Source organism: Gorilla gorilla, chromosome 12 (assembly GCF_029281585.2).
Source record: "Gorilla gorilla gorilla isolate KB3781 chromosome 12, NHGRI_mGorGor1-v2.1_pri, whole genome shotgun sequence".
NCBI classification, from domain to species: domain Eukaryota; kingdom Metazoa; phylum Chordata; class Mammalia; order Primates; family Hominidae; genus Gorilla; species Gorilla gorilla.
The window spans coordinates 107,655,856-107,670,000 of NC_073236.2; the positions used below are offsets into that span (position 1 = coordinate 107,655,856).

General features: G+C 39.7%; 1 protein-coding gene across 3 annotated transcripts in view; it reads left to right on the top strand.

Annotated features, from left to right (window-relative positions):
• Positions 1-14,145, top strand: part of NLRC4 (NLR family CARD domain containing 4) — a 42,114-nt gene that overhangs the window by 16,405 nt on the left and 11,564 nt on the right. For all 3 annotated transcript variants that reach the window (XM_063696195.1, XM_004029072.5, XM_004029071.5), the window contains exons 5-8: positions 7,528-7,620; positions 10,345-10,515; positions 12,309-12,401; positions 13,072-13,239. In XM_063696195.1, the coding sequence (XP_063552265.1) occupies positions 7,528-7,620; positions 10,345-10,515; positions 12,309-12,401; positions 13,072-13,239 (525 nt within the window). The remainder of the gene's footprint in view (positions 1-7,527; positions 7,621-10,344; positions 10,516-12,308; positions 12,402-13,071; positions 13,240-14,145) is intronic.

Consider the following 14,145-nt stretch of genomic DNA (forward strand, 5'->3'; position numbering starts at 1 on the left):
TTTTTTTGGAGAGATGAGGTCTCACTATGTTTCCCAGGCTGGTCTTGAACTCCTGGGATCAAGCAGTTCTACTGTCTCCACCTTCCAAACTGTTGGGATTACAGGCGTGAGCCACCACGCCCAGCCTAGGACAGTTTATTCCTTAAGCGTAGAGCTGAATGACTTAGCCTTTGCCTGGCATGGTCTTATGTCCTCTTTATAACTTGGTAATTTATTGCCACAAAAAGTCTGTTCTGTTAGTCTTATGATCTCTATGTCAACAGTAATGCTGATGAGTTGTGTTCAAACCATACAAGAGAGGGAGTATAATGATGTGTGTTTGACCTCCCATCCTGTCATGGCCAGGAACTGAGTTTAAGGTTTTTTTCTGGGGTCCCCTTAGCCCAGAGGGGATGCATTCAGTTGGTGGGGGGCTTAGGATTTTTAGTTTACAGCTATAATCAAGACTGTCTGGAAATATTAGCCAGGAATACTGTGAAAATGTTAGATATATAGTTTTGCTTTATTATTTATTATTTATTTTTATAGATATAGGGAGTACAAGTACAGTTTTGTTATATTGATATATTTCGTGGTGGTGATGAAATCTGTGCTTTTAGTGTAACCACCGTTATCAGATTATTTCTCATCCCTTGCCTCCCAGTCACCCTCCCACCTTTCCAAGTCTCCACGTCTATTCTGCTTTCTATCTCCATGTGTACACATTATTTAGCTCCCGCTTGTAAGTGAGTATATATGGTATTTGATTTTCCGTTTCTGAGTTATTTCACCTAAGATAATGGCCTCCGGTTCCATCAATGTTGCTGCAAAAGACATGATTTCATTTTTATTAGTTTTGTTTTAAATTTTCTAGCAGTTTCTACCAGGTGTCAGGACTTGAAAGGAAGGTAGAAGGGCTGTGGAGAGAGGTCTATGTTGGGGGAAAGCTGTTAGATTGGGGAGCCATAGGGAAGATTCCCAGAGCTGTAGTCTGATTGGAAAGATATATATACACATACATACATAGATACATATATGTATGTGTTTAAATATATTAAAACTATTTTTATTAAAAATGTAAATATACTAAAAAAATATATTGGGAGGCTGAGGCAGGTGGGTCACCTGAGGTTGGGAGTTCAAGACCAGCCTGACCAACATGGAGAAACCCCATCTCTACTAAAAATACAAAATTAGCCAGGCGTGGTGGCACATGCCTGTAGTCCCAGCTACTTGGGAGGCTAAGGCAGGAGAATCACTTGAACCTGGGAGGTGGAGGTTGCGGTGGGCCAAGATCACGCCACTGCACTCCAGCCTGGGCAACAAGAGTGAAACTCTGTCTCAAAAAAAAAAAAAAAAATTAAAAAAAATATATATGCAGGTTAAGCTTGTCTTCAGCAAATCCTTCTCCTGCGAGCACCCCCATCTCTACCCAATACCCAGTCCTTCCCTGCCAAGTGGCACCCTGCCCTACTTCAAGTCTTGGAGGAAATCCAACCTGTAAATTAATCACCTGCAGGAGCTAGGAGCTAATTGTGTTACAAGATTCTCATCTGGGAAATTGTAGAAGATACTCAGCTCCGTTCCCACCCTAACTGTTGTTTACTTGGTTGGGGCCAGGCCAGGTGACTCACACCTGTAATTCCAACACTTTGGGAGGCCAAGGCAGGAGGATTACTTGAGATCAGCCTGGACACAATAGGAAGACCCTGTCTCCAACAAAAATTAATCATTTGGGCGTGATGGTGCATGCCTGTAATCCCAGATACTCTAGAGGATGAGGTGGGAGGATCACTTGAGCCCAGGAATTTTCAGGCTGCAGCAAGATATGATCATATCCGTGCCTGGGCAACACAGCAAGACCCTATCTCCAAAAAGAAAAGAAAAAGAAGAATGAATGACAGAAGATTTGGGGAATATTGTCTAACATGATGAAATTTCAGATTTTAGACTTCAGACACAGATATGCGAGGGCAATCTTTCTGGGTAACGGGGATACTTCCCCAAATTCCAAATAACACTAAAGGAGAATGTCTGCCCTACCTGTGTAGGCCAGCCTGGTTGCCCAGAGCAGGAACTGCTATGTGGTGTGAAGCCATGGGAAGCAGGAATCTTGCTGTACTTAACTGTAGCAGTCTGGGGTTAGTTTTCAAATACAAGCAATTTCCCACCCAGCTCTGCCTTGCTTGTCACCCTACAGAGAAATTTCCTATCATTTTAAGATTCTAGAATTTTTTATACAGATAATCTTTGAAACCTCCTCCCTAATGAGGGAATCCCTTCTGTAAGATTCTGGGTGTCACGAAGACTGTATTAGACTACCTTCTGTGTCAGGAAGCTCACCATCTACTCATGACAACTATTCTTTTATACTGATCTTGTAAAGTGATCACCTATGTGCTGAATTTGGCCTATATGGTGTTTAGAATTCTTTTTTAATGTTTGCCATTTAAAAAAAGTATTTACTTTATTTAATTATTATTTTTTTGAGACAGGGTCTCACTCTGTCGCCCAGGCTGGAGTGCAGTGGCACAATCTTGGCTCACTGCAACCTCCACCTCCTGGATTCAAGCAAGTCTCCGGCCTCAGAATCCCAAGTAGCTGGGATTACAGGCGTGCGCCACCACACCTGGCTAATTTTTGTATTTTTAGTACAGATGGGGTTTCACCATGTTGGCCAGGCTGGTTTCAAACTCCCAACCTCACGTGATCCACCCGCCTCGGCCTCCCAGAGTGCTGGGATTACAGGTGTGAGCCACCACACCTGGCCCCAACCTGTTGATCTTTTAAAGGTATACATAACGACAGCCAACATTATTGAACACATACAGGTATTATTGAAGCAAATTTCGTGTATCAACTCATTTAGATGTCTTAACCCTATAAGGTAAATTTTTTCTGTTTTTCATTTTTGTGGATACATAGTTGGTATATATATTTATGGGGTACATGAGATGCTTTGATCCAGGCATGCAATGTGTAATAATCACATCATGGAAAATGGGGTATCCATCCCTTCAACCATTTATGTTTTGTGTTAAGAACAATCCAATTGTACTGTTAGTTATTTTAAATATACAATTAACTTATTTTGACTTAGATACTATGTTGTGCTATCAAATACTAGATCTTATTTATCCCTTCTAAGTATTTTTTTGTATCCATTAACCATTTCCACCTCCTCCCTACTACCCTTCCCAGCCTCTGGTAACCATCCTTCTACTCTCCATGAGTTCTATTGTTTTGATTTTTAGATCCTACAAATAAGTAAGAAAACGTGATGTCTGTCTTTCTGTGCCTGGCTTATTTCACTTACCATAATGACCTCTATTCATCTGTTTTTTTTTTTTTTTTGAGAAGGAGTCTCACTGTGTCGCCCAGGCTGGGGTGCAGTGGTGTGATCTCAGCTTACTGCAACCTCTGCCTCCCAGGTTCAAGTGATTCTCTTACCTCAACCTCCTGAGTAGCTGGGATTACAGGCGCCCAATAACACGCCTGGCTAATTTTTGTATTTTTTAATAGAGACAGGGTTTCACCATGTTGACCAGGCTGGCCTCGAACTCCAGACTTCAAGTGATCCACCCACCTCGGCTACCCAAATTGCTGGGATTACAGGCGTGAGCCACCGTGCCCGGCCTATAATCCCATTTTCTACATAATGCTCAGCCTCCTAAGTAGCTGGGACCACTGACATGTGCCACCACACCTCGCTACCTCACTAATTTTTTCTCTTCTCATTCTCCTTCTCCTCTTCCTCCTCCTTCTCCTCCTCCTCCTCCTTCCTCTCCCTTCCCCTCTCCTTCCCTCTCCCCCTCTCTCCCTCTCCTCCTCCTCCTCCTCCTTCTTTTTTGTAGAGAGGAGGTCTCTCTATGTTGCCAAGGCCAGTCTTGAACTCCTGGGCTCAAGTGATCCTCCCCATCAGTCTCGCAAACTGCTAGGATTATATGTATGAGCCACTGCACCCAGCCAGTTTTAGAAGGGTTTTTTTTGTGGGGTTTGCAGAAGGGGGTGTTGTAGATTCCTTGACATTTTTATCATAGACAATCATGTTATCTTTGAAAAGAATGATTTTAAATTCTTCCCTTCCAATCTGTATTCCTTTTATTTTATTTTTTTGCCTTATTTCACTAACTAGGACTTGTAGTACAATGTTGAATAGTGACATGAATTAACATCTTGCCTTGTTCCTGACCTTAGGGAGAAAGCATTCAGACTTTCACCTTTAAGTATAATGTTAAATGTAGTTTTCTTGTAGGTGTCTTTTATCAAGTTGCTGAGAAGTTTTTTTTTTTTTTTGGTCATGAATAGATGTTGGATTGTGCTAAAGGTGTTTTCTGTATCCATTTATATGATCATGTCATTTTACATGGATGGATGTTGGATTGTTTTTATTAAATTATTTTTAGATTATTTTTGAGGCAGGGTCTTGTTCTGTCACCCAGGCTGGAGTGCAGTGGCATGATCATAGCTCACTGTAGCCTTGACTTCCTGGGCTCAACAGATCCACCCACCTCAGCCTCCTGACTAGCTGGGACCATAAGTGTGAACTATCACATCTGGTTAATTTTTAAATTTTTTGTAGAGACGAGTTCTCGCTATGTTGCCCAGGCTGGTCTCGGACTCCTGTGCTCAAGAGATTTTCCCGCCTGGGCCTCCCAAAGTGCTGGGATTACAGGCGTGAGCCACCTAGCCTGGATGTTGGATTATGTCACATGTGTTTTCTGCATCAATTTATGGGATCATGTAGTTTTTCTTTTAGACTGCCAATATAATGAATTATATGGATTGATTTCCAAATATTGAGCATACTGCATTCCCTATATGAAGCCCATTTGGAGGTGGTGTAATATTCTTTTTTTTGAGATGGAATCTTGCTGTGTCACCAGGCTGAGTGCAGTGATGCGATCTCGGCTCACTGCAACCGCCGCCTCCCGGGTTCAAGCAATTCTCCTGCCTCAGCCTCCCAAGTAGCTGGGACTACAGGCGCGCCACCACATCCAGCTAATTTTTGTATTTTTAGTAGAGACGGGGTTTCACTACGTTGGCCAGGCTGGTCTCAAACTCCTGACCTTGTGATCCACCTGCCTCGGCCTCCCAAAGTGCTGGGATTACAAGTGTGAGCTACCACGCCTGCCGTAATATTCTTTTATGCACGACTGAATTCCATTTTCTATTTTGTTGAAGATTTTTGATTCTGTATTCATGAATGATATTGGTCTAAAGTTTAATTTTCTTTCTTTCTTTTCGAGATGGGGTCTCACTCTGTCACCAGGGCTGGAGTGCAGTGGTGCGATCTCAGCTCACTGCAACCTCTGCCTCCTGGGTTCAAGCGATTCTCCTGCCTCAGCCTCTGGAGTAGCTGGGATTACAGGCGCCTGCCACTACACCCAGCTGATTTTTTGTATTTTTAGTAGAGACGGGGTTTCACCATGTTGGCCAGGCTGGTGTCAAACTCCTGACCTCGTGATTCGCCTGCCTCACCCTCCCAAAGTGCTGGGATTACAGGTGTGAGCCACCTCGCCCAGCCTCAATTTTCTTTCTTTTCTTTTCCCTCCTTCCCTCCCTCCTTTCTTTCTCTATTCTCTCTCTCTTTCTTTCATTAAAGACATTGTCTCATTCTGTCACCAAGGCTGGAGTGCAGTGGTGTCATCACACTTCATTGCAATCCTGATCTCCTGGGCTCAAGCGATTCTCTTGCCTCAGCCTCCTGAGTAGCCAGGATTACTCACACCTGCCACCACACCTGGGTAATTTAAAAAATATTTTGTAGGGATAGGGTCTGGATATATTGCCCAGGCTGGTCTCAAACTCCTGGCCTCAAGTGATCCTCCTACCTCTGCCCCCCAAAGCACGGGGATTATAGGAGTGAGCCACTGTGCCTGGCCTAAAATTTTTTCTTCTATGTCTTTTTCTGGTTTTCATATCAAGTTAATGATGGCTTCATAAAATGAGTTGGGAATTATTCTTTGTACTTCTATTTTCTGGAAATGACTGTGTAGAATTGGTGTTATTTCTTCTTTAAATGTGTGGTAGATATGAAGACAGTTGATAGAAGGAAAAAAATGAAAATGTGTGGCAGAATTTGCAAGTGAACATATCTGTGCCTACAGATGTCTTTTCTGGGAAATTTTAGATAACAAATTCAATTTCTTTAATAGCTATAAGGTTATTCCGGTTACCTACTCTGTATCACATGAGTGTTGGTAGTTTGTGGTTTTCAAAAAATTGGGCAATTTCATATATGTTGTCAAATTTATGTGCATAGATTTGTTTATATTATTCTCTAATTGTCCTTTTAATATCTGTGGTGTGTGTAGTGATATCCCCTTTTTTGTTTCTGATATTGGTAATTTTTGTCTTCTTTTTCTTTGTCAGTCTTGGTAGAAATTTTTTAATTTTATTGATCTTTTCAAAGATCCAACTTTTAGCTTCATTGATTTTTTTCTATTGTTTACCTGTTTATAATTTTGATTTCTGGGCTGGGCATGGTGGCTCACGCCTGTAATCCTAGCACTTTGGGAGGCTGAGGCCAAAGGATCACTTGTGCTCAGGAGTCCGAGACCAGCCTGGGCAACATAGTGAGACCTTTCCTCTGTTTTTAATTTGTATAATAAAGGCATAATAATTTTGATTTGCACCCTTATCTTTATTATTTTCTTTCTTCTTTCATTTATTTTGCTCTCTTTTCTGTAATTTCTTAAGTAGTATGCCTAGGTTGTTGATTTGAGGCCTTTCTATGCCTAGGTTGTTGATTTGAGGCCTTTCCTCATTTCTAATATAAGTATGCAATGCTGTAAATGTCCCTGTAAGCACTGTGTTAGCTGCAGATTTTTTTTTTCTTTTCACTCCTTTGTGAGGAGAGAGATGCAGATTTTGAAGTTTTGTTTTTATTTTTATATTTTTCAAAATATTATCAAAGTTTCCATGAGACTTCTTCTTTAATGCATGATTATTTTAAAATGTGTTGTTTAATTTCCAAGTGTTTAGAAATTTCCCTGTTATCGGCCGGGCGCAGTGGCTCACGCCTGTAATCCCAGCACTTTGGGAGGCCGAGGCAGATGGATCACGAGGTCAGGAGATTGAGACCATCCTGGCTAACACGGTGAAACCCCGTCTCTACTAAAAATACAAAAAAAATTAGCCGGGCGTGGTGGCAGGTGCCTGTAGTCCCAGCTACTTTGAAGGCTGAGGCAGGAGAATGGTGTGAACCCGGGAGGTGGAGCTGGCAGTGAGCTGAGATTGCGCCACTGCACTCTAGCCTGGGCGACAGAGCAAGACTGTCTCAAAAAAAAAAAAAAAAAAAAAGAAATTTTTTTCCCTGTTATCTGGGAAATTGGTATCTAGTCTATTATTTGGAGAACATGCTTACGGTGAAGTACAATGCCCATCTCTTATAAAAAGTATATTTTTATGTCTATTTCATGAGCATTTTTGGCTCATGATGATCATTAAAATCTTTTGATTGGTAACAAAAATGACAGTAATAGTAAATGACATAGTAAATAGCAAATATCTGCTGAAAGAGTCCAATCTTTTTTCTTTTGACAGGTGGTCTGACTGACAGCTTGGGTAACTTGAAGAACCTTACAAAGCTCATAATGGATAACATAAAGATGAATGAAGAAGATGCTATAAAACTAGGTCAGATTTCTGTTCTCATATTTGTATCAATGTAAGTTTGATAATAAGAGGAGTTAACTTCAGGCTCTGACACTGGCTGTGTCTGCACAAGGCAAGGATGTTTTTATGTACTTGTGGCTACATCGGTTTCCCTAGACATTTTCCCTACTGCCATTACAATCCTTCAGCATCATTTTATTCAAATTGTACAACACCAGATGGTAACCCTTTTGGGAAGAGAGCCCCTGACGTGTTTTTAACTTCCGTCTCCCTGGCTCATTGGCTACGTTTTTATTTAATGCATAGAAACAATATTTTAAAGTTTATAGTATAGTTTCATAATTGCATAGAAACAATATTTTAAAGTTTATACTATGGTTTCATAGTTAAAAAAATTCATAAATGAAATAGGACACAGGAAACAATGTGAATCAAGAAAACTTTGGGGGAAGCATGCTTTCATTCTACACTGCAGGTTGTGTTTCCGCAGTCAAAAAAATGAAAAGGAAAAGGAAACTTCAGTAACACAAGCAGAACACATGGCTTACCACAGGGAACCAGGCCCTCCAGGCCAGGGAGGATTCCTGTTAAAGCTGCTTTCCTTGAATGTCCCTGTTTTCTCGTGTGTTGGATTTTTTTTTTTTGGGGGGGCTCTTTTTTTCCCTACTTGAGTCCTCACTAAAATACTCCTCTCTTCCCTTCATCTTGTTCTTTCTTATTCTGCTTCCTGCCGAAAGACAACTCTAGCCTATAAGCAAAACATGGCTGAAGCCTGGGCATGGTGGATCACACCTGTAATTCCAGCACTCTGGGAGGCCAAGGCGGATGGATCACCTGAATTCAGGAGTTCGAGAGCAGCCTGGCCAACATGGTGAAACCCCGTCTCTACTAAAAATACAAAAATTAGCTGGGCATGGTGGTATGCACCTGTAATGCCAGCTACTTGGGAGGCTGAGGAAGGATAATCACTTGAACTCAGGAGGAGGAGGTTGTAGTGAGCCGAGATTGCTCCACTGCACTCCAGCCTAGGCGACAGAGAGAGACTCCATCTTGAAACAAAAACAAAAACAAAAGCAAAACATGGCTGACTTCTTTTCCTTATATGGCCTACGTGAGAATAATCAAATTAATTCAGTGTTCAATAAACATTTATTGCATGTGTATAAATGACACAGAAAATCAGAGCTGGAAGGGGATTGAGAGCATCTAATTCAACTCATTCATTTCACAGAAAACTCCACTAGAACCTAAAATAGCTTATTGACTTGCTCAAGATCTTACCAACTGGTAGAAAGAGGTCAAAAAGTACCTCTCTAGGATAGCCTGCTTCTGCTATTAAGGAATCAAAATGTGAACTTGACTAAACCAGTCTAATTATATCAGTAATAATTTACTCTTTATTAAAGAGTTACTCTGCTATAGATTAGACACTAGCCTCGGCAGTTTTATATACCTCATTCCATTGAATCCCCACAACAGTCCTAGTACATAGATATAATGATCCCTAACGCTTCAGCTAAAAGATTGAATAACTTGCCCAAGTTTATAATTATTAAGTAGGGGATCCAGGAACTGACTGCAAAGCTCATGCTCACAACCTTTAACCGGTATATACTCCCATGACAACAATGAACATTTATTGAGCACTTACTATGTGCCAGGCACCACATTAAATATGTTACGTACATTATCTGCAACCTTCCCGAAAGCTCTGCAAGATTGATATTATTAGAATCATATATTTTATTTCTTTTCTTTTCTTTTCTTTGAGATGGAGTCTCGCTCTGTCGCCCAGGCTGGAGTGCAGTGGTGAGATGTCGGCTCACTGCAACCTCTGCCTCCTGGGTTCAAGCGATTCTAATGCCTCAACCTCCGAAGTAGCTGAGATTACAGGTGTGCACCATCACGCCCAGCTAATTTTTGTATTTTTAGTAGAGATGGGGTTCCGCCATGTTGGACAGGCTGGTCTTGAACTCCTGACCTCAGGTGATTCGCCTATCACTGCCTCCCATAGTGCTGGGATTACAGGTGTGAGCCACTGTGCCTGGTCATTAAAATCATATATTTCTTTCCCGTAGGCTACAGTACCATCAAGATAAGACAGTATTTTAATGACACAAAGTGAGGCCTAACCAATCCTAAACTGCACATTAGCTTTAGACCTAAGAATGGGGGATATTTTAGAATGTTTCCAATTATACTGTTGATATAAGGTAAATCTTTCTTCTGGTTAAACATGCTGCAGTGGATGTGGTCTTCATTCTAAAGCTTCAGGCAGGCCCCATATCATGAGTCCAGGCAAGGCTTTTGAGGCTGTAGACAGTTGCACTAGAAGCACTCCAAGGAGCCAAGTCCCTATCTACCCACCTGAACTCAGCCCCCCCGCTGTTTAAGATTTTTGAGAAGATTGAAAGGAGAGTGCTCTAGAAGACTTCATTCATGTAAAGAATTACGGTAAGAGTATACATTGATGCCCATTAAAAAGACTACAAATTTACTACAGTGTTTCTCATGCTACTAAGAGAATAACCTCCATATAAGTGATTTTTGTGTGGTCCAAGAGACTGGAAAGCGAGAGTTGAAAGAAAAAAAGCTCTTGTTGATTCTTTGTAACTTAAAGTCGCTGCAGGAAGAACATGGGAAGGTCTCTGCACAATTATTCTTTGCTTTCTTTTCAGTTCATTAATCTATGCTTAAATCGAATTAACTTGGTATCCTAATGCATTCCTTTCTATCTCTTTTCAGCTGAAGGCCTGAAAAACCTGAAGAAAATGTGTTTATTTCGTTTGACCCACTTGTCTGACATTGGAGAGGGAATGGATTACATAGTCAAGTCTCTGTCAAGTGAACCCTGTGACCTTGAAGAAATTCAATTAGTCTCCTGCTGCTTGTCTGCAAATGCAGTGAAAATCCTAGGTAACTGTTGCTTCCATTAACTGAATGAGGACAGTATAACAGAACATGTGATACTATTATACTAATTCACACTAAATGTCTCAAATGGAAATTTAATTTTAAGGAAAACTGGAAAAGATAATAAAAACTTCTTGATAATAAGCAGATTGTTTTTAATGATTTTTCTCCATATTAGAATTAAATCAACTATTGATGGATAATAGGGGAGAATTTCAGAATAATTGAAGATGTAATTTTTAGAGAAAGTGAAAAGGAAGAAAATAAGAAATAGGTGCTTGAAACTTGCCACACAACCGGTCATATAATTTACTGCCTAATAAACATTTAAATGAATGGATAAATGATTGAGAAGTGAGAGATAAAGATTTTCTTAAATGATCTCAGGCTTCTAATTCCTACCCACTGCCCTGTTAAGATGAAGTTAATGTGCATGATATGATAATTGAGCCTTCTGAGTTCCCAAAGGGATGCATATCAACTATGGGGAAACTAACTACATATTTCTGGATAAACTATACATGTGTAATTCAGACATATTTTAAAATTTAGATTTTGGAAAACAGTGGTATAATCTTTTTAAAGTTAAACTATATAACTGCTGGGAGTCTCTAAAGATAACTAAGGAGGCCATTTGTATACTAATAAAAAGTTACAGCTAGAGAAACCCACAGTTGAAAAAGGCTGGATAAGTACTGGGAATATGAGAACAATGAGCACATGCCTTTATTTCTCTACTTACTGATGGGGAGAGACAGGCTTAGAACTGGAAATAGCAAACGTACTCTTTTAAAGAGAAGTTCAGCAGGTTTTTTATTGTAGAGCACAAAACCCAGAAGATACTTTAAGAAAAGGGCTCATATGATTGATTAAAAATAATAATAGCCAATATTATAACAAGAGTACATGTTCATGAAAAACTTGTCTGATTTTTTTAAAAAGGAGATTTTTCTAGCCCTGACAGAAAAAACTTCAGCTAGATTAAGCAAGAGTGATAATATGTGAAGAAAAGAACTAAGCAATTCTTAGCTAGACTGGTACTATTATATAATTAATGTTTGCATGCAAAATAGTTTTCCATTACCTCAACATATTTGTGTCTTTGTCATTCAAATACGTCTTTTGTACATAGCATAAAACTGGGTCTTGCTTTAAAAAAAGTTCTGAATATCTGATTATCTCTGCCTTTTAATTGGAGTGTTTAGTCCATTAAGATTTAATGTAATTGTTGATATGGATAAATTTGAATCTGCCATTTTGCTATTTGTTTTCTTTTTTTCTCATCCACTTTTTTACTATGTTTTTATTATTAATATCTTAACTATTATGTCAATAAAATCATCTAAGTTGAGGTACACAAAACCAGCTCATTTCATTTTTGTTGTTGTTGTTGTTCCTGTTTCTCCTGCATGATTAACGGCATTTTATAATTGAAGCAACTTTACATTTTATCTGGTCCAACTACCTCATTCTATAGAGGAAGACACTGAGGCCAAGTGATTTTTCCATGATGACATAACAACTACATCCCATGCTGCTTTAGGTTCTACGTGACCTGGAATTTATTAATCAGAACCTAGGACCAATGACTATTTGCCCATTTGGTCATAACCATGGGATTTGGGGGTTACACCTATGCCAGTGCCTTTGGAAATAATTAAAATAACCAAGGCAAGTTATGGTTTGCACTACCATTAGCAGAGAAGATAAGAACTCAGAATTATTCTAAGGATACTTCAAAATACATTTATATTTACCTGAAAATCTTTTTATTTTGGATTACTTTTTTTCCCCAGCTCAGAATCTTCACAATTTGGTCAAACTGAGCATTCTTGATTTATCAGAAAATTACCTGGAAAAAGATGGAAATGAAGCTCTTCATGAACTGAGTAAGAATGACAATTCAGCCAAAATCAGATACCTGAATATGTATACTGGGTAGTCGAAATACATAGCCTGGGTCCTGAGGTCTTCTATACCCATGTGTGCCTTACTAGATGCACCCTCCTTAGGAAAATCATTTAGGCCTTTCTTACACTGCCCTTAAGGAACACAGACCCATGTCTTTTAAGTCATCAGTTTACATATGCTCACTGCACTTTGAGGCGGGATCCCACCTGCTTTCCTCCTTTGAAGAGGCAACTGTCAAGAGTAGCCGATGTGCAAGACAAATTTGCTTAAGGAATTGGTGATATGATTTTTTAGGTGTGATAGTGATATGTGATTAGAAAAAAATGGAAAGAACTGATTCATACTGTCCATGATTTGCTTTAGAATAATACAGGAGGAATTAGGTCAGGATTAAGCAAGATTGCCCATGATTTAATGTTTTTGAAAGGTGTCTTATTAGTATATATAGTTTCATTATATTCTTCTGCATAATGTTTGTATATGCTTGAATACTTTCCAAAAAATAACCAAAAATTAAGTAGATTCTCATTACAGATTGAGTAGGCTGCAGAGCCACCAAACATAAAGATCATTCCTTCCCTAACATCCCTTCGTTCTTCCTCAGTTTTGAGACCATCCAGTCCCTGAACTGCTCTTTGTTTCTTCCAGTTGACAGGATGAACGTGCTAGAACAGCTCACTGCACTGATGCTGCCCTGGGGCTGTGATGTGCAAGGCAGCCTGAGCAGCCTGTTGAAACATTTGGAGGAGGTCCCACAACTCGTCAAGCTTGGGTTGAAAAACTGGAGACTCACAGATACAGAGATTAGAATTTTAGGTAGGTACACACATACAGAGCCAAGATAACTGGATTTGGCCCTTAAAAAATTCTTAAGTTGGCTTTGCTTATTTTGCCCCCTTATTTTATTTTGCTTCCTCTTTTTTTAAAAAATATAAATATGTCTAATGAATTCATTCACGTTAGAGTAAGAAGACTTAAAACACTGGCCTTCCTTCAGATTGTAAGCCCTTTACCTACAGAATTAAATGAAAAGCATTCACAGTATCCAACAAGATGTATTATATTAGTCATAGCTCTTACTAGCCTTAACTTTCTGAAATTCAGCAATGCCCCTCCCTCCAATATCAGGAAATATTTTCAAGTTACTTACTGGGTATTCAAAACATATAAAGGCAAATGTAGCTGTACCTAAATAGAGCCACAAAATGTCTTTAAATAGCTGTAATATTATCCAGAAACAAATAGATCTATATAAATGACTGAAGACACCACCAACCTCAGGCAGTTGATGAAAGAAGCCTTCATACTATCTGTATTAGTTTTCAATTCCTGTATAACATATGGCCTCAAAACATAATGGCTTAAAACAATAACCATTATCTCACAGTTTCTGTGGTTCAGGAATTTGGGAGTTTAGCAGGTTAGCTCTGGCTTGACCTCTCTCATGAGAGGGGCTGCTGGAGGATCTCCTTCCAAGGTAACTTCTCACATGGTTGGCAAGTTAACACTGGCTGTTGGCTGGAGGCCTCACTTCCTCATCATTAGACCTCTTCACAGGCTGTGAGTGTCCTCACAACATGGCAGCCCACTCATTTCTGGTCACTTCTGACATATCCCACTGGTTGCACAAGTTATTCCAATCCAGCGTATGGAAACATTAATACAAGGAGGTCAGGCTCATCAGGTTCAACTTGGAAGCTATCATACTAAAGCCAAGGACTT